Source organism: Micromys minutus, assembly GCF_963924665.1.
Source record: "Micromys minutus genome assembly, chromosome: 32".
NCBI classification, from domain to species: domain Eukaryota; kingdom Metazoa; phylum Chordata; class Mammalia; order Rodentia; family Muridae; genus Micromys; species Micromys minutus.
In genome coordinates, this window is record NC_137967.1 from 19,698,764 (window position 1) to 19,719,452 (window position 20,689).

General features: G+C 51.9%; 2 protein-coding genes across 2 annotated transcripts; both read right to left on the reverse strand.

The window, feature by feature from the left end:
- Window positions 1-354: 354 nt before the first annotated feature.
- On the reverse strand, window positions 355-923 carry LOC308413278 (small ribosomal subunit protein eS10-like). The gene has a single exon (XM_080908201.1). It carries the CDS (start codon window positions 897-899, stop codon window positions 402-404), a length of 498 nt encoding a protein of 165 aa, XP_080764327.1. The 5' UTR covers window positions 900-923; the 3' UTR covers window positions 355-401.
- A 936-nt stretch (window positions 924-1,859) lies between these two features.
- On the reverse strand, window positions 1,860-19,776 carry PPP1R13L (protein phosphatase 1 regulatory subunit 13 like). Its single transcript, XM_080908372.1, has 13 exons — window positions 19,705-19,776; window positions 11,993-12,069; window positions 11,752-11,894; window positions 10,286-10,796; window positions 10,109-10,207; window positions 9,945-10,036; window positions 8,914-9,349; window positions 7,180-7,640; window positions 4,995-5,126; window positions 4,771-4,904; window positions 4,498-4,664; window positions 2,641-2,840; window positions 1,860-2,372 (listed from the first exon to the last, which is right to left on the reverse strand). Exons 2-13 carry the CDS (start codon window positions 12,045-12,047, stop codon window positions 2,334-2,336), a joined length of 2,469 nt encoding a protein of 822 aa, XP_080764498.1. The 5' UTR covers window positions 12,048-12,069; window positions 19,705-19,776; the 3' UTR covers window positions 1,860-2,333.
- Window positions 19,777-20,689: the final 913 nt, after the last annotated feature.

Genomic DNA, 20,689 nt, shown 5'->3' on the forward strand with positions numbered 1-20,689 from the left:
CAAAAGACATCAGATCCCCCGGTACCAGAGCTATTGACGGTTGTGAGGCACCATGCAAATGCTGGAAATCAAACGCAGACCCTTTGCCAGAGTAACAGTGTTCTTAATCACCGAGCAGTCTCTCCAGCCCTCATTTTCTTTCTTTTTTAAATTATCTTTTTTTAAAAAAGATTTATTTATTTATTATACTTAAGAACACTGTAGCAGTCTCCAGACACACCAGAAGAGGGCACTGGATCCCATTACAGATGGTTGTAAACCATCATGTAGTTGCTGGGAATTGAACTCAGGACCTCTGGAAAAGCAGTCAGTGCTCTTAACCACTGAGCCATCTCTCCACCCCCCTAAATTACCTTTTTTTTTTTCTTTAAAGTTTATTCAATACAACATAATCTCCAACTTCACTGAGGTGGCTGACCATGTCCACGACCAAAGCCACCTCTAAACTGGAATTCTGTTGCTGAGCCAGCCCCAGCCTCAGCTTTCTTGTCAGCTCCAGGGGGCACAGCACTCCTTCTGTAGGTGTCTCTGTCTGCCTCCCCTCTTGTGAATCTTGCAGGCCGCTCACCCTCTGGACCTTTGGGCCGAGGCCTGCCAGTCTCGGGACGGCTGCGGCGCAGGGTGGCGGGCACGATCTCCGGGGGTAGGTGCAGGTAATCTCGGAGATACTGGATGCCCTCATTCGTAAGGTACCAGTAGAAATGTCTCCAGGCAAACTGCTCCTTCACGTAGCCTCGAGACTTGAGAGACTGCATGGCCTTCATGACATGAAGGTTGGGCACGTTCTTGTCTGCCAGCTCGGGGTGTTTGGGCATGTGGACATCTTTTTTGGCAACCATCACTCCCTCCTTAAAAAGGAGTTCGTAGATGGCAATCCGATTCTTCTTAGGCATCAACATCGCGGCGGCTGTAGGGTCCGAGGCGGAGGCTGGAAAGCTAAATTACCTTTTTTAATGCATTAGTTATATGGGATTTTTTAAAGATTTATTTATTTTATGTAAGTACATTGTACACTGTCATTGTCTTCAGACACACCAGAAGAGGGCACTGGATCCCATTACAGATGGTTGTGAGTCACCATGTGGTTGCTGGGAATTGAACTCAGGACCTATGGAAGATCAGCCAGTGCTCTAACCACTGAGCCATCTCTCCAGCCCCGTCATAGGTTTTATTTATGTATTTGTTCCATGGGCACTCTCTGACCGTCAGAGAACAACTTGCAGGAATAGCTTCTTTCCTCCCATCACTCCTTGCATCCTGAGGCTTGAACGAGGGCTGCCAGGCTTGGCAAGTGTTTACCTACTAAGTCATCTCGGCAGCTCTTGAATTTCATGTTACAAATGTCCTGCACCTTGGTTTGTAGACCAGGCTGGCCTCGAACTCACATAGATGTGCCTCCACTGCTCGGCTAGTTATACATACTTCTTGCTCTCGAAACTTAAACCTCATGTTACAACCCTGAAGATGGACTTGGGGGAGGTAGAACCAGACTTTTTTATTTTTCCTTATTTCCCCTTTTAAAAAAATTATTCGCAGGACCATTTTATTTGTACTACTTCCTAACGTGATCACGTGATTAAAATGGCTTTCTTTGTTTTTTTGCTAAATGAATTAGTTAATTGTAGCTGATCATAGTGGCACACATCCGTCACTTCAAGCTCCTCCAGGGCCGGAGACACAAAGATCGCAGGTTTTAAGTTCACCTAAACCAAACATAATATCCTATTTCAAAGTAAAAAGGACTTAACCAACATGAACAGCATTCATGTTGTCTGAACGGAATCAAAGTGATGTTCATTTCTGGGCAAACAACCTTTATTTATAAAGGAAACAGTTTCCCGTGTATTATCAACATTAAGCCACATGGTGTGAAGGCACTAGGTTGGGGAGATGGGGACCTCACACAGGCCCCAAGGCTTCTGGGAGGGATGGGGGCTGCTGGGAAGAATGGGGACTTCTGGGAGAGAGGAGGAAAGGACTCAGAGAAATGAAGGGGTGGGTAGTCTCCCAGGCTCAGCTGGGATAGTGCAGTGGCTTGCGGCCGGTAGGAGGCGCTTAGAACCAGATCTGATTTGGCAAGTGTGTGTTGGGGGCGCGGTGGGAGTTCCTGCCCCCACAGGTCCCCAGCCCCACCTCACCCCAAGGCTTAAGGCAGTTTTGTAATCTTCAGTCAGGGGCTGCCCTCCCTTGAGCCTCTCCGGGAGCCGAGAATTTCCAGGGCAGGCAGAGCCCCTCTGGAGAATAGCGCGCAGATTTGCTAGATGGATTGGGCAGGTCTGGGTGAAGGCAGGCTGGCTTGGACTTTTCTCCTTTCCAGGCATCCTTCATTCCTACTAGATTTTGCTCCGCTGAGACTTCACTCTAGGGAAGAGCTGAAAGAAGAGAACCATCAGACACCAGGAGCCCCGCACCGCTTATCCCGCCCCTAAGAAGGGGGGGCGACCATCTAACTACCAGCCACGCCCATGAACAATCAAAACATCCAATAAGCTCGAGCCAGGAAGATGTGGGGGAACCTGTAAGTGGCCGGCGTGCCGTGAACTCTTGGCAATCTCCCTGCCTCGGCCTCCAAAGGAGGGTAACAGATCAGCTTGGCCCAAAACATTAATAAGGGACTCCCTCTGGGTAGTCTGCGCTCACCCCGAAGTAGTTGCGGGGCACATAGCCTTCCTGGCCGTGCAGTGTAGCCCACCACCAGTCCGTCTCCTCTGGCCCGTCTCTCCGCAGCACGGTGACTGAGTCGCCCTCCCGGAAGGACAGCTCGTCCCCAAACTCTGCGCTGTAGTCCCAGAGCGCGTACACAACGCCGTTGTGCATCAGACCCATGCTTTGTTCGACATCTGGAAACACAAGAAAGAAAATGGCAGTCGAGACCGGGCCCAGGAACGCAGGCAGATGGAGGATGGAGACAGGGCGTGGCTCCCGTTCCAGCAGAGATGAGACACCTGGAAAGCTGTCTTAGTCTCTGCCGGTGGATAACACGGAGATGCTGGCTGGTCCCGGCTCTCTCCAACATTTAAAGACTGTTGGTGAGTCAAAATGAGTCAGTGTCTGGCTGTTCACTCCCCGCCCCCCCCCCCTCGATTTTTGTTTTCTCTGTTCAGCCCTGGCTATTCTGGAACTAGATCTCACTTCGAACTCGGAGATCCACCTGCTTCTGCCTCCTAAGTGCTGGAATTAAAGGCGCACACTACAGCTACCCGGCCCCTCTCCTCCTCCTCCTCCTCCTTCTCCTCCTTCTTCATGATATGCTTATTAGCCAGGTGTGGTGGCAACTCAACTTTAATCCCAGACCTCGGAAGGCAGAGGCAGGAGGATCTCTGAGTTCGAGGCCAGCCTGGTCTACAGAGTGAGTTCCAGGACAGCCGGGGCTACACAGAGAAACCCTGTTTTGGAAAACAAAAACAAACAAAAAGATTTGCTTGTTTATGTATTGTATGTAGATAGGTGTTTTGTTTGCATGAACAACTGCACACCAGAAGAGGGCATGGATCCCACGGAACCAGTTATAAACAGTTGTGAGCCACCAAGTCAGTGCTGAGAACTGAACTCAGAACCTCTGGAAGAGCAGCCAGTGCTCTTAACTGCTGAGCCATCTCTCCAGCCCTCATCTCCCTCTTTGAAAAAAAGAGTTTTGTGTGTGTGTGTGTGTTTTAAAGATAGGTATGCCCTAATGTATCTCAGGCTGGCCACAAACTAGGTATATGGCCAAAAATAGCTCTGAACTTTTGGTCTTTAGCTCCATCTCTCAGGCTGTGGTATTACCGGGGAGCACTACCACACCCAGTTTCTGCAGAGCTGGGGATAGAACTCGGGGCCTAAGTCATGCCAAGCACGCACTGTACCTCTGAGCTACATCCACCCCACGGTATTTTTTTGAAGACAGGTTCTCTATACCTAACTCCAGCTGTTCTCCAACTCAATCCAGCCTCAGGAACCACCCCCATCCCCACCTATACAATGTTAAATCCTGCTCCATGACCCCTAATGCCAGCCTATGGTATGATCTGCCTCTCCATAAATTGAGCAGAGACTCTGGGCAAGCCTCTGGTGCAATGAATCTTGGCTGTCCTGCTCCGGCAGTTTAGCCTGGGGCCTGGAGAGACCTGGCAAGAACTCAGGCATGTCTACAGTGTCCAAGCCTCTGGTCAGTGTAGCATACTACCCTTCCTTTTGTTTGTTTTTATTCTTGACACAGAGTCTCCCTTTGTAGGCCCAGCTGGCCTAAACTTGCTATGTAATCCAAGTTGGCCTCCGACTCACAGACATCCACCTGCCTCTGCCTCCCAGGCACTAGGATTACAAGTGTGCAGCTGCAACGGCAGCTGGACAGTCTGTTCCGTATCTCTACCACCTGTCCCTCAGGCAGAACTCGGATGAGTTGTACACTCCCAAGTCACCAGCAAGCATCTGCCAATCCCTCCCCCTCCCCCCTCCCAACTCCTCTCCCTCACCCCCACCCCGATCCCGCCTCAGGCCTAGCGCACAACCTCGCACCTGCCAGGTAGGTGGCGCAGTCCGCATAGCCCTCGCGATAAGGGTCGCACTTTTCGATGGCGGTCGCGCCGTCACTGAGTGTGGTAGCGAAGATGGCCGCTCCGTGCTGCACCAGTGCTGTGCAGATGGCAGTGTCGTTGCAGGAAGCGGCACAATGCAGTGGCGTCCTGGTGGCAGAAGGATGAGTGAGTGAGAGGTCCCAGCCGGCAGCACCATTCCACCTCCGAGCCAAGGTCCCACCCACTTCCCCACAGAGGCACGGTGGGGGCTCACCAGCCGTGGCTGTCAGGGGAGTTGACGTTGGCGCCCGCGGCGATGAGGAAGTCCACGATGGGGTAGTTGGCACCGCAGATGGCATTGTGCAGGGCGGTGATGCCCTCCTCATTGGGCTGGCTTGGGTCGTTCATCTGGGAACACCAGGGGAGAAGTATTCAGCCCCACCTCTTACCCCCCCACCCCGTGCTCTCCCACACCTAGGGGGATGGGAGACCCCTCACCTCCTTCACTGCCTGCTGTACCACGTCCAGCTCTCCAGTCAGCGCTGCATCCAACAGCAGCACCAGTGGGTTGAGGCGAGCGCGCCGGGCCTTGCGCGGGGACCCCACTTTGCGCAGTACTGAGCGCATCTCCTGCGGGACAGGGAGGGGCTTCAGAGAGGCCAGTCTGTCTGCCCATAGCTCAGAAGGAAAAACAGACCCATGGACCTGGTCACCAGATGAGGGCTGGCTAGGCCCTTGCGAATTATTGGTCCTTCACAACTATCGGGCATCCTAGAGGAAGCTAGGAAGCCATGAGCTGGGTGCTCTTTACAGCAATTATTTTTGTAAGCCAGGTATGGTAGTGCATGCCCATAATATCAGCACTTGGGTAGTTGAGGCAGGAGGATTGCACTGTGTTCAAGGGTAGCTTGGGCTATAGTGGTTCTCAATCCGTGGGATCAAATGACCCTTTTACAGAGGTCTCCTAAGACCGTCGGAAAAGCATAGATATTTGCATTACGATTCATAACTGTGGCAAAATTACAGTTATAAAGAAGCAACAAAAATAATTTCATGGTTGGGGAGGTCAGCACAGCATGAGGAGCTGTGTTAAAGGGTTGCAGCATTAGGAAGGTTGAGAAGCACTGGGCTACACAAGACAAAGAGAAAGACAAAAATCCAAAAAGCACCTGTGATGGTTAATTTTGATTGACAACTTAACGGAATTTAGAATTCGCCTGAGGTTTGGATCACTGGCTGTTCTTGCCAAGCACCCAAGTTCAAGTCCCAGCACTCACATGGTGGCTCACAGCCATCTGTAACTCCAGCTTAAAGGGATCTGGAACCCCTTCTGGCCTCAATGGGCACTGCACACACATTGGGTGCAGACACACATGCAAACAAAACACCCATACACATAAAAATGGATAAATTGCAAAAAGACATAGCCAGGCAGTGGTGGCATGCACCTTTAATCCCAGCACTGGGGAGGCAGAGGCAGGCAGATCTCTCTGAGCTGGAGGCCAGCCTGGGCTACAGAGTGAGATCCAGGACAGCCAGGGCTACACAGAAAAAAAAAAAACAACCCACCCACAAAAAGTGGAACAGCCATGGAAAGAAGTCTGGCCAGTCAGGCGTGTGAGGGGCCAGACTGGGCTAATTAAGGCTAATTAAGGTTAATTAAGGTTGGTCCATTTATAGTGGCCCACTCCCTGGGCCAGGGTCCTAGCCTGAATAAAAAGGAGAAGAAAGGCAAACATCAGGCTGGAGAGATGGCCCAGTGTTTAGAGCACTGACTGCTCTTCCAGAGGTCCTGAGTTCAAATCCCAGCAACTACATGATGACTCACAGCCATCTATAATGGGATCTGATGCCCTCTTCTGGTGTGTCTGAGGACAGTAACTGTGTACTTATATATAATACATAAATAGACCTTAAAAAAAGAAGAAAGGCAAACATCAGCATTTATCTCTGCTTCTTGACTGTGAATCCAGTGTAAGTTGCGGCCTCCTGCTCTGCCCCACGGACCGTACCCTCAAACTGAGCCAAACATGCCTTTCCTTGAGTTGATACTGTCAACTCAATAAAAGAATGAACAAATAAAACAGCAAATGAAGCAAGACAGAGGGAACCAACACCTGCGTTAGCCACGGTTACATTCCAGACAGCAGCCAAGCCTCACCCCAGAGCTATCAGGAAGCCACTGGTTCTGATGTCCACTTTACAGACAGGAAAACCGAGGCTGAAAACACAGCGGCGGCTACATGCCTGGCCCTAGAATGCACAACTGAGTAAGTGGCTTGGGACCAGGGTAAAAACTCCACTGTCTGTGCATATGATCAAAGTTTTGGGGACCAGAGATTCTGTGTTCTTGTGAAGAGACGAGCCCAGAAGAAGTAGGCATCAGAGACTGTCTGGTCCCCAGGTCTCAGGTACCCCGAGTGTCAAACCAAAATCCCAGGTCCATCTGTTCAGTCTCTTTCCCCAAGCCCAGCCCTATCTACACAAAAGACTACATTTCCCAGGCTCCTTTGTAACATAGTTGGTGCCATCTTGGTATCGAAGCCCGACTAATCTCAAGAAAACTAGTTAGGTTCTGGGTGCAATAGCAGATCTCATTTACACCACTATATGGTGGGGGCCTTTTTGTTACAGCAATTATATCAGAGATAAGCACACATCCCAGGCTCCTCCTATGACTTACCATGCTCTGAGGCTGCTCTGGAGGGATACTCTGGGGTGGGGCTGGGGGTGGCATAGGAGCTGGTGGAGCGGGAGCAGGGGGCCCTGCCCTGGCCTCAGATCCCTCTGTGATTGTGGACAGCTCCTGCTCAGGCCCTCCAGGTCCTGGGCCACCATGCCGATGGAAGAGTCTATTGATGATCTGTTGGTATTGTTTCTTGTGGGTGGGAGGCAGGGCCGCGGCGGGGCTCTGCTCCATGGAGCCTCTGCGTTTGAGGGGACGAGGAATCTCTGCCAGCACTCGGGCCACCTCCTCCAGCTCAGGTACGGTCTGCGCTTCCGGTGGCAGCGCTGGCTGCAGCCTGGTAGGGCTGAGGGGTCGAGTGACGGTGCCTTCATCTGCGTCCCCGGCCTCCAGCACCGGAGCCAGCAGCCCCTCCAGCTCAGGCTCTGGCTCCAGCTCGGCAGGGGATTTGAGGAGGCCTAGCAGGAACAAGAACCCCATTAGAGGAAGGGTAGCCAGGAGCTTTCAAAGCTTCCGGGATGCAACCAGCTTCTGGGCTGTGTGACCTCAGAGTGGCTACTTGCCCTCTCTGGACTACTCTGGGATGTGCAAAATGCTTTCATCTTTGAGCATTTATATGACAGATTTATTTTTATAGCATAATATATTAAATGTTTATTTATTTATGTATCTACAGTGCCGGGCATTGAGCCCAGGGCACACTCTAGACATTCTACCTACTGAGCTATGTCCCCAGTCCTACACGCTTGCCCTTCTATATTGTGAAGAAACGGGTGATTATCTCGATATTACCGGCAGGAATCTGAGGATCAGAGAGGGAAAGTTATTTGCCCAAAGTTGCACAGCTGCTTGGCTCTGGAATCTGCACTCCAACCAACAATAACCTTGGTTTTCTAGGATGTGAAGAAGTCTACCTCTAACATTTCATGCAGAACCTCCCAGGTCCCGTAGAAGCCTGGTGTTCAGTTCTGTCCCCTCTGTTACATCCCTACCCTCCACTGTGGAGTCAGAAGCAGGAGCGAATATTAACTGGTATTCATTCCAACCTCTGGCACAATCCTATAAGGTAGGCATTACTCCCTTCTTTCCATGGGTGGGGAAAAAGGGCTGAGAAAGGTTGGGTAATTTACCCCGGTTTGCTTTTTGTTTGTTTTTCGAGACAGGGTTTCTCTGTGCAGCCCTGGCTGTTCTGGAACTCACTCTGTAGGCCAGGCTGGCCTCGAACTCAGAGATCCGCCTGCCTCCGCCTCTTGAACACTGGGACTAAAGATGTGCATCGCGAACGACAGGCTTTACCCTGACTCGCACCTCAGCCAGTAGTTTGCCAAAACGGAAGCTCTCAGCTTCAGTCCTCCAGTTTGACACCAAAAGACCCTGTCATCAGCTGGGTCACAACGGGCAAGCCACACTTACTGGGTATTAGAGCTTCATCTTCAAGACTTGGCAAAGTTTTAGTACCGTGCCCCGACAGACAGGATTTTATCACGACTCAGCTTTTACACCCAGGAAAAGCTAGGCCCAGAGAGGTTAAAGCACCCACCCGAGACTACACAGCACATGACTCTGTAACCCTGGCTCCTGTGTGCATTCCCATGTTTATCTGGCCCAGCTCTTTGCAGGGACAGTGTGTGGACTGAGGCTTGGCTATCCTGGCCTCCAGCTACTCTGGTCCCTGTCATTTGTCCTCCCTTAACCCAACCTTCGGGGACCCTGCCCCCCCAGCTGACTCACCTTCATTCATGGGAGACCAAGTCTGTTGAGGTGCTGGAGTCTGAGGCTGGGGCTGGGACTGGGGGGGCATCTGAGGCTGGGGTTGGGGTTGCAGCTGGGGCTGAGGGGGTGGCTGGGGAGGCAGCTTAGGTGGGGGTGCTCTGGAGAAGATGGGGGATCCCGGGAGCCCAGCCCTGCTGGCTCCATGTTCCCAGAAAGCATTCTGGAGTTTAAAGATCATACTGAGGGGGATAGGGCGTTGGCGCGGGGTGCTACGAGGCTGTGGGCTAGAGGGGGGCATGGGAATGCGGCTGACGGGCTGCCAGCTACGGGGCAAAGTGCCCGAGGGCCCTGCAGAGCCCATAGAGCGGCGGTAGCTGCCAACTTCAGAACGCCTGTCACTGGCCAGAGGGGACACCTTGTAATTTCGTGGCAATGTGGCACTGGTGAGGTTGTCCTGGGTGGGAGGGAGAAAGAGGACGGAAACGAAGGTGAGAGAAGGGGATAAAGACAGGTAAGAACAAGGGGCTAAGGGGAAAGAAAGGATGTGTGTGTGGTGGCTCACGCCAGTAATCCTAGCAGGAGAGGCTGAGGCAGGGTTGTCTTGACTGTATGCCATTTCACACTATAGGAATAAAACACCAACCCACACACACAAAAAAGAAAGAGCATCCACAGCTTGAGGCTACCACTCAGAAGGTTGAGGAAAAGATTCAAATCAGTTTAAGAAACCTAAGCAAGTTTGCTCACATAGTAAGCTTAGCAGTAGAGCCCTTGCCTAGAACCCCCAGTGAGGGGCTGGGGGCGTGGCTCAGTGGTAGAGCCCCTGCCTAGAATCCCCCAGTGAGGGGCTGGGGGCGTGGCTCAAGAGTATCCACTCACCTACAGTGAGCCTTACTCTAGATTCAATCCTTAGCCTCCCGCCATAAAGAAGAGTGCTGGAAAAGGCACACAGACACACACACACACACACACACACACACACACACACACACACACACAGTGTGTTCAGACCCTCCACCTTTACCCCATGCTACCCACCCGCCCCTCACCTTGCCACTGGCCCCCAGCCCATCCAGGCTGCTCTCTCTCCAGGGTAAGAGTTGCAGGCCCGGCGAGGCAGGCCGTGTGAAGACGTCCAGCCCTGCAAAACACGCAACGTTCAGATGGACTCCGGACTCCTGTCCTCCAGGTCTGCTCACCCTCCGTCACTTACGTTCGTAGCTCGCTGTCTGTGAAGACTTTTTCTCATAGGCTACATCCAGGTCAGACTCATTCCAGGCTTTCGGGGGCCTCCGGCGCAGCGTCGAGTCATCTAGTGAAAGGGGCCCGTGAATAACGGTGTGAACACATTACACTGAACCAGCCTCCCAAGGAGAGGGTCCCCAGGCACCTTGAGCACGAAGCGGCGGGGCGAAGGCACTGCCGCCCGCGCCCAGCAGAGGGCTCCCGAACGTGGCCGATGTGTCGTAGGCTGCAGCGGGTGGACGTGGAGAAGGTCCTCGCTCCGGGAAGAAGGCCTGGGGACCCTCAGCTAGAGGGCTGCCCCGGGGGGACCCTGCACGGCCCAGGTAGTCAAAGGGGGTCGGGGGACCCGGCTGCCTCACCGGGCCAGTCCCAGGCCGCGGGGACGGCGCCCGACCATGGGGACTGCCCGCTCCGTCGTAGGCGCGGGGTCTGGGCGATGGCGCCCGATCCAGGCTGCTGTAGGTATCAGGCTGCAGGTAGATGGGGGTGCGGGGCGAGGATGGCCGGCCCTTGGGAGACAGAGGGCTGTAAGGGTGCAGGGACGGGGCACTCTCTGAGCGTCCAAAACGGGCCTCTATGCCATCGGTGGCTATCTTCTGTGGGGACCCTCTGCTGCCAAAATGCTCGGGGACAGGGCTGGTGCTGTACCGGGACATCTGTGAGTCAGAGAAGACAACAGCGGGGGTCAGTGGAGGAGGCCAAAGACAACATCAGATTAGGCCCAATTACTGCAGGGGCAGAGCCTGGGCACAATGGGTCTAACTTTTCTATGAATGACTTAAGAGACAGCTTTATGGGGCTGGAAAGATGGCTCATCGGTTAAGAGCACTGACTGCTTTTCCAGAGGTCCTGAGCTCAATTCCCAGTACCTACATGGTGGCTCACATAATCTACTATGGGATCTGGTGTTCTTTTTTGGCATGTACATGCAGATACAGAACTCATAAAATAAACTTTTAAAAAAGGCTTCATATGAGGTCTCACTTTATATATATATATATATATATATATTAAATAATAATTAATACATTAATATATTAAAAATATTTGAGCTTGGAATGGAGGTGTGCATGCCTCTGGGGAGGCAGAGGCAGGTATAGCTCTGACTTTGGGGGCAGCCTAGTCTACAGCATGAGTTCCAGGATAGCCTGGGCTACACTTAAATCATGTTTAAACAAACAAATAACTTTTGGGATGGTGTCTCACAAAGCTCAGGCTAGCCTGAAGGTCTCCATGAAATGAAGTAGGTCTATGAATTCCTTATCCTCCTAACTCTATGGCTCCGGCGTAACGCGTACACTACAAGCCCCATGTTTATATGGTACAAGGGATAGAACGCAGACCTCCATCCTTACTAAGTAAGCATCCCACTAACTTAACCAACCTCTCCTGTAACCCAGGCTAGCTATGAAGCACAGCAGTTGGCACCAAATCCATCCTCCTGCCTCAGTTTCCCTAGGGAGGGATTACCTGCCTGATCTCCATCCCTAGCCATCTCTCTTTTCTAGATGGCCTTGCATACCCCTCAGCCTGCACCACCTTAGAAATCCGGGCCTCCCCTGGGGCACGGAGAAAAGCTAGTTTGGGGGTCAGCGGAATCGCCAGGCTCACCCTAGAGGAGACCCCAGCCTGTGTGGCAGGAGCAGCAGGCGAGTCTGACCACAAGGACTCTAACTGCTTAGTTAATTCGTCCACTTTGGCGGCGGCGGTGTCCAGCTCCATCTGTTTGAGATCCATGTGCTTCATGGCCAGCGCTGAGTGGGTGGGTGGGAGAGAAGGTCAAGACCTCATCCTCTCCACGTCCTCCCCCCTCACCGCGCCCTGCCTGTCCACCACCCTGCTGCCAGCTCACACTGGAAGTTCAGATCCAGAAGGTCCCTCGCACGCTGGAATGCTTCGCTGTCCATGGTGCCGGCCGGAGCAGGGTGCCTGCCAGGAGTGAGAACAGGCTTAGACCCTTCAGACCACACCCCAGGGAAGGTGGGGCTCTCAACAGTCATTAAGGTTCTGAAATGTCAGTTCCTTCAGAGAACTCTGTCCATACGCTTACCCAGAAGTCTGAACCGGTCCTAGAAAAGTTCGGGACAAAGAAATTCATCTTTCATTTAGGTGTTACTGAACTAAGGCTGAAATAATTAACTGTTGAGCCACGCCCCCAGCTCCTCCCTGGGGGATTCTAGGCAGGGGCTCTACCACTGAGCCACGCCCCCAGCCCCACTGAGCCACGCCCCCAGCCCCTCACTGGGGGATTCTAGGCAGAGGTTCTACCACTGAGCCACGCCCCCAGCCTTCTTTTTACTATCCATGTTGAAACAGCATCTTTTGATGTTTCCCAGTGTAGACTGGAAAACTTTATGTAACCTGAAACTACATAGGTCTCAAACTCACAAACCTTGGCCTGCCTTGGTCTTCAGAACTCTTGGATTACAGGCCTCTATCAGCGTTCTAAGTCTGTTGCTGCTTGTTGGTTTTTGTTCTGTTTACTTTTACAAGTTTTTAACTTACTTTATGTGTATGAGCATCTGCCTGTCTGTGTGCTTGGTCCCATTATGATCGGAACAGGACATCAGATCCCCTAGACCTAAAGTTGCAGATGGTTGTGAGCCCTCATGTGGGTGCTGGGAACTGAACCTGGGTCCTCTACAAGAAGCTTTTGCATAGTTTAGGATGACCTCAAACTTCTGATCCTCCTGCTTATGTCTCCTGAATGCTGAGAACACCGGTGAGGAGCACCACGTGGTCCGTGTGGTTCTGGGAACGGAGCCCGCTATGCATGCTTTCTACGCATGCGCACAGCAACTGAGCCACGCCCATGGCTCCTGGCCACTTCTAACCACCAAGTTATGAGCTAGACAAGCATCTCTCACCTATAATCATGAACTCAAAACACAATTGTGGAAGGATTTCTAGTGTCAGACCAGCCTGGACTAGAGTGTGTTTAGTCTAGCCTGGGCTACAGAATGAGCCTTCCCTTTTTCTTTCTTTCTTTCTTTCTTTCTTTCTTTCTTTCTTTCTTTTTTTATTAGAGTTCTGCCTGTATATAAGTCTGATGAAGGAGTCAGAAGCTGCCATGTGGGTGCTGGAAATTGAATCCAGGTTCTCTGGAAAAGCAGACGGTGCTCTTAACCGCTGAGCCATCTCTCCAGCCTGAGCCCCGCCAAAACCAAACCAAACAAAACAAAACAACAAAAAGCCCCTAGCCAGTTGTGGTGTCACATGCCAGGAAGAGGGAGGAGGATCAGCACCTGAGAAGCTAACCTGGGGTAAAGACTCTGGAAGTGCAGGTGCTGGCTGGGAATGCCAGCTCCGGAGAGGAAGAGACAGGCAATCACAGGCCATGGTGGATCAGCTACATGTGCCAAAACTCTTCAGAGAGAGAGAGATTGATTTTCTGTCTCAAAAACTAAGGTGGGTCTGGGGATGATGGCTCAGAGGTCAAAAGTTCACTTCTCAGCACCCACATGGCAGCTCACAGCCATGTGTAACTCTAGCTCCAGAGGCTGCAACACCTCCTTCTGGCTTCCACAGGCATCAGGCAGACACATGGTACATACACATATATGCAGGTATACATATACATATACATACAACAAAAGGAACAAAACTTAAAACACACACACACATAAGGCAGATAGTGGTGGTGGAGGATACGTGACAATGACCTCTGGCCTCCATGTGCAAGGACACACTGACACACAACACATAGCAACATACACAGCAATACACACAACACACACAGAGGCACACACACACAGGAACACACATACATTCCACACACAGGACCACACACATACACAAGAACACACATACATTTTATACACAGGATCACACATACACACACACACACATGCATTCTACATACAGGATTACATACACACACATAGGAACACACATGCATTCTACACACAGGATCACACACACACATCATTCTACACACAGGAACACACAGGAACACACGCAGGTTAACAAACACACACAGGTACATACATACATTTCTACACACAGAATCATACACACACACACACATGCATTCTACATACAGGATTACATACACACACATAGGAACACACATGCATTCTACACGCAGGATCACACACACACATCATTCTACACACAGGAACACACAGGAACACACGCAGGTTAACAAACACACACAGGTACATACATACATTTCTACACACAGAATCACACACACACACACACACACACACACACACACAACCAGTAGGACACAAAAATCCTAAGACTCATCTGTGGTCCCTCAGCCATTCTGAGGTTCACCTAAACAATATGAGATCCCGTCTCAAAAAGCAAAATGAAACGGAAGAAGAAAGAAAGGACAAGACAAGAAAGTTGGGGCTGGATGGCTCAGCACTTAGAGCACTTCCCACTGTTCCAGCAGACTGGTCAGAGCCGGCTACCGGACCTCCAGTTCTGAGACATCAGTGGTCTCTCCTGCCTCCGAGGGCATCTGCACTCCGTGCTCATACTAATAGACACACTTTAAAATAAATCAGTGGGGCAGCGGTGTCGCACACCTTTAATCCCAGACTTAGGAGGAAGAAGCAGACAGATCTCTGAGGCCAGCCTGGTCTAGGAGCGAGTTCCAGGACAGCCAAGGCCACACAGACAGACTCTGTCTTAGAACAAAACTTTAAAAAATAAAAAGAAAGAGCTGAGCACAATGGTGTATGCCTTTAATCACAACCTGGGAGGCAGAGACAATACGATCTCTGAGTTTTAGGCTGCCATGGTCTACAACAGTAAGACCTTGTCTCGAAATAAGATAAAAAATATATATAAGAAACCTGTATTCAAAGTCATCATACAAGACGTTCTTCAGACTGGGTTTCACACCAGGACCTATCCTGTCTTCCTGCAATGTTTCATTCAGACTTGGACGGTCACTTCGAGTCACTGTGTACAAGAAGTTCTGGTCACACTGACTCACTGTGAGGAGGAAGAACAGGGATGTGGCCAGGGCCAGGAAGGCAGCTGTGGTCACCAGCCAGTAGGACAAAGGGGAACCGGTCACACCAGCTATCTCTATCCCTGTGGCAGCCGCCACACCCACCAGCCCTGTCACCTTTTACCTTTGGGCGCTAAAGGTGTAGGCAGTGAGGCCAGTTGGGACATGTTGACACCAGCCTCTGTCTGGAAAGCCACGAGGAACAGAACCTGTTGGGGCTGGTGGCTCATCTGAGCATGTGTCACCTTGAATCCTCTCCACCCCTCGGGCCCGAGACTCCCTGACTCCTCCTGAGACTCTTCACAAGGCAGGAAGATGTAAACTGAGGATTCTGAAAGTTCCTTCTGATCTCAGAGGCCTCCATTCTGAAATCTGATGTTGTGTTTGGTTTCACTGCGTAGCTCAGGCCATCCAGGAACTTCACTAATGGCTTCTCCTGCCTCTCTGTGGCTGAGGCTACAGACATGGATCACGACACCCAGTAGGGTCTCTGAGATGGAAAAATTCTAGAATAAACCCAAGAGCTTAAGTGTCTACTGAGAGAAACTTCTGAACTGGAAATGGAGATCTAGCTCAGTGGTAGAGCCCCTGCCTAGAATCCCCAGTGAGGGGCTGGGGGCGTGGCTCAGTGGTAGAGCCCCTGCCTAGAATCCCCAGTGAGGGGCTGGAACGTGGCTCAGTGGTAGAGCCTTTGACTATCATTAGTCAGTCCCTAGGTTCAATCTCAAGTAGAAAAGAAGGATCCAAGTCTAAGATCTCATCTCTTTGACATTCTAAAGTTCTTTCATTCCTTTTGCCCACAATTTCTAGTCTTCCTGCCATACTTTCTGTCTCAGAATAACATGTCCCTGGAGTCTACCATAAGCCAGCAGCCAGAGGTGGAGAGTTAAATTCTGGACCCCGCCTGAGCAAGAGTGTCTCAGTTGCCTAACTTGTAAAATAAAGAGAAAAAGGTCACCTCACTGCACTAGTGCAAAGACGGTTTCTCTCAGTACACGAGGATTTGGGGCTGTGAGGATCCAGGTTTCACAAATAGAGCATCTATTAAGGCCTAGGCTGCTGCTTACTTGAGAGACTGAGGGCGAGTTCCAGGTCTGTTGGTGCAGGAGCGTACACTGAAGGGGCCCGCTGAAGCAACCCTATCTCAAAATACAAGTTTTTTAAAAAGGCGTGGGCATGGTGGCACAGGCCTCTAATCCGTTTTCAAAGGCAGAGGTCTGAAGACAGCCGCCGGCTTGATTACATCATATGCTCGGGGCCGGCCAGACCTACGCGGAAACACCGGATCCCCCTGCTGAAGAGAAGTCCCTGCCGTTTAGAGCGTGGAGGACCACAGTTTGGTTCCCAGCATCCACATGGAGTGCGTGGCTCACAGCTCCAACTGAAGCCTCCGACCTCTGCAGACAGCAGCACCCACGTGCACACAGACAATGGCTAGGAACCAGCTCAGCAACCAAGAGCCATCCCGCCTCCTCCCCCAACATAAGACAGTAAGCGCATCTTTTGGCAACTGTACCATTATCAAATAGGTAGGTAAGATTTCGGTTTCAGAGAGCCCTGTTGTTTTGGGGCTGGAGTGGGTGTTAGAAACTCCCTGACCGCCAGGGGACGCGCGCTCCCGCGGGCCGGACGGCTGAGCTCAGGCCCTGGGAATGCGAGGCGCGCCTGGGCAGATGCACAGCTCCCGCGGCAGGGGAGCACAGTGGGTCGGGCGGGCGTGGCAGAGTCTCTGTTCCCAGGCTTCTTGTCCCTGCCCTCCACCCTCAGGTCTTCTTCCTTGGGCCTCCTCCAACACTATCTCTCCCTTCAGCTGGCTCCCACCTGAGCTCCACCCTTGCCCGGCCTCCTCTGCCCTCCAGCCCGGTTCCCAGAGGTGAAGGATCCTTTTTGGGCTTCCTGGAGAAGTCAGTGGGATCCGGGTCAGGGTGAGATGGGTTGGGAACACCCAGAGTGCAATCCTTCACTCTAGCCGGGTCAGGCTTGGTGTTTAAATCCGTGGAAAGGACGTGGGACTTCCCCTAGCTAAGCTTCTGCCTTGAGCTAGCTACTAGGAGGGCTTCTCTGTCCCTGTATTTATTTCCTCACATGTACTATTGGGGGGAGTTAATGACTTCATCCTGATGAGATGTGGGCATTGGAGGATATATAGGAGGCTAAATAAAGACACAGGGTTTATTTACAACAGAGCAATTCAAGGACCAATGTCATGCATCCTGGACTGTCACTCGGCCAGCCTTCCTCCAAGGTGACACAGATAAGTCTGCAATCCCAGCACTCTCGACACGAGGCAGTAGGGTCTCTAGTATGAAGCCACCCGGGGCTTACATAAGTGACACTGTCTCAGATGAGCAAGAGCTGAATTTTAGCTCCCAGAATTAGAGTGTTTGTGTAGCGTGCACAAGGCTTGAGTTCAGTCCCTGAGGTCTGGGGCCACCATCGACTGATCGACCAATCGTCCATAGGCAGGTTCGGGGTGAGGGCTGAAAACCCAGTCTGTGTGTGTGTGTGTGTGTGTGTGTGTGTGTGTGTGTGTGTGTGTGTGTGTTCTTGGTTAGTTTATATCTCTCTGGCTTGTCTGAAACTCACTATGTAGACCAAGCTGGCCTCAAACTGCCTGCCTCTGCCTCCTGAGTACTGGGATTAAAGGCACGGGCTGCCACCACCAAGCTTGGTTCTCTCTCTCTCCTCTCTGTCCCTGATACTCTTAAACTCTCATTCCACCTGCTTCCACCTCCAGTGCTAGAAATATAGACATGTACCCTAACAGCCTCCCCTTTTTAAAATGCAGTGTTGGGGACTGAACCTGGTGCTTCCTGCGTGCTAGGTGAGCACTCTACAGGCTGAGCCACATACCAGTCCCTTCCTTCTGTGGTTCTAAGAGCTGTGGGTTCTGTTGCCAGTGGTCTCAACTCCCCGAGCCTCTGGACCCCAGAATCCTAACTTTTCCAACCCCCAGCAACAGTGACTATGCCCAGGAATGTGTGACTACGGCAGGATGAGAACTCTGGAGAGAGATGGCTCAGTGGTTAGAGCACTGACTGCCCTTCTAGAGGTCCTGAGTTCAAATCCCATCAACCACATGGTGGCTCACAACCATTTTTAATAAGATCTGATGCCCTCTCCTGGTGTGTCTGAAGACAGCTACAGTGTACTCACATAAATAAATTGATTAAAAAAAAATAAAAGAAACTGGCAAGTTCCCAGGGTCAGCCTCAGTTTCCCCACTGCTAGGGAGGAGTCCTGGGGGGGGCGGTGTCAACAAACCCCACTGAAGGTGGAACTGGCTGTTCCTACCTTTGGCCGATTGCCAAATGCCTGTGTGGACGGAGAAACCATCCTGACCTGAGCCTGGCAGGACACAGCCCGTGTTGGCAGCCGTGGCTGCTATTCTTTGGTTTCATTGCAGGCTGTCACTCCAGCCCAGGGATTAACAAACACCCTCCCTCTTCAGATCTTTGTCCCCCACTAGCTTTGGAATTCCCCTGCATAAGGCCACAGAGATGGTGCCTGCTCTCCCCTGCCCTCTCCCTGGCTCAAGGACAGACACCTCCAGAATTAGCCTCCCTCCCTCCCTTATCTCCCACAATACTTCAGGTCAGACAGATGGAAGTGGAGGCGACATGTCTCACCTCTGGGTCACAAGGAACCCACCCCGGGAGGAAGAAGGTTAATTAGAAAATCTGGGGGAAGTGAAGGAATTCCTTCCACAGACAGCTGTCACGAGAGTGAAGCAGGTGTCAAATTCAACTCCCTGTATGGCCCGCCAGCCTCAGTTTACCATTTCCATTTTCTGAAACGCAGCAGAACACAGCCACAGAAGCTTCCCAGATCCAGCCCTGAGGTCCTGTTATTCTGCCCCAGGCTCTAGAATGACCTCAGCAAACCCCACCTATTTCCCACCCCGTGGGGCAATAAGAGGTCTGACTCCAGTTTCCGGGAGGGGGCGCTCTTGGACGGATGTGCCTTCTCTGGTTAGGCAGGTCTGACGCCCCAGTTAATGACATGTTGGGGTTCGCTCAGCCGCACGAAAGTGGTTGGAGAGCTGCCCCGGTTTCTCACTCCCTGCCCCCATCCCAAAACCAGAAAGTGGGGTATAGCGATGGAACATAGCCTCCTGAGAAACCCACGCCCCTCGTGCTTGTCCCACTCTTTTCAAAGACCAGGATCCACTATTCCGGTGCCACTAATTTTACTCAAAGACCTAGTAGTTCGGTGCTGAAGGCAGCTGGAGGGTGACCGGGCGCCCAACTATTCTAGAACGTCCTGATCTCCCACATCTACACAAAATTCAGAGACCCGAGACCCCAACAGCATCCTAAGACATCCCCAAGGGTCCTCAATTAAAGTATTCAAAGATTCCAGCTCCAATAGCTCCCCAGGACCAAGGACTCCAAGTACCACTAAGATCGCAGGTGTCCAAGCCCCCGTCCGCCTGCCCAGTAATGTCGGCATCCCAGTTTCTTCTTTTTAGGGACCCAGGCGTGAGCTCTCTACAGTATCCCCCTGGACCTAAAGTCCGAGTTTCCATCAAGTTCTCCCAGGGACGCGGTGTCGGGTTCTGGGATGACTGGACACTGGGTAGGGGTGGAACTCACGCGTCGGGGCAGATCCTGGCACCGGGGGGCTTTTCCTCGGGCTCCGGCTCCAGCTCCAGCGGCGGGGAGCCGAGGACGGGGCGGGGCAGTCGCTGGGGAACAGGTTAGACAACGTGACTCGGACTGGAGGGAGGCGTGTCCCACAGAGGGGGGGTGCGGCTGCCTGGAGCACCTTGGGATTTGTAGTCCCGAGTGGGCGGGGCGCAGCCAGGGACTTTTCCGTTTGGAGTCAGGCGCGACCCATTCAACAGTCAGCCAGAGCGAGGCCTAGGAGATCGGGCGTCCTGGACGGCGAAATGCACAAGCGTGTAGACTCTCACCTCACAATGGGTACAAGGGAAGAACTCCTGAGCCCTTTCCCACTCCCCCAGGCTCAATTTCCCCGTCTGAGTAAAGATTTGGATACTTAACAAGGAGATGGGAGACGCAGAGAAATTCACACACGCGACCCAATACTAAGGCGAGAAAAGGACCTGCCTTAATCAGGACTCAAAGCCCCGGGTTATCTGTCTAAATAAAACAAAAAATAAAAATAAGGGGCTTCTGGGCTGGAGAGATGGCTCAGTGGTTAAGAGCACTGACTGCTCTTCCAGAGATCCCGAGTTCAATTCCCAGCAACCTCATGGTGGCTCACAACCATCTGTAATGGGATCTGATGCCTTCTTCTGGTGTGTCTGAAGACAGTGAGAGTGTTCTCATGTAAATAAATAAATCTTTAAAAAAAAATAAGAAGGGGCTTCTAATCCTAGCACTTAGGAAGCAGAGACAGGCGCACCTCTGCAAGTTCAAGGCCATCTTGGTCTACACAGTAAGTTCCAAGCCAGCCTGGACTACACAGAGACTCTGTCTCAAAAAACAAAACATCACAGCATTGGTGATTTACTGGCGTGCCTAGCAACAAGCAGGACTACAATCCCCAGCAGCACTCCTGACCGACACCATCGCCAGCCACCATCTGGCAACTGGAGTCTGGAAGCCCACAAAG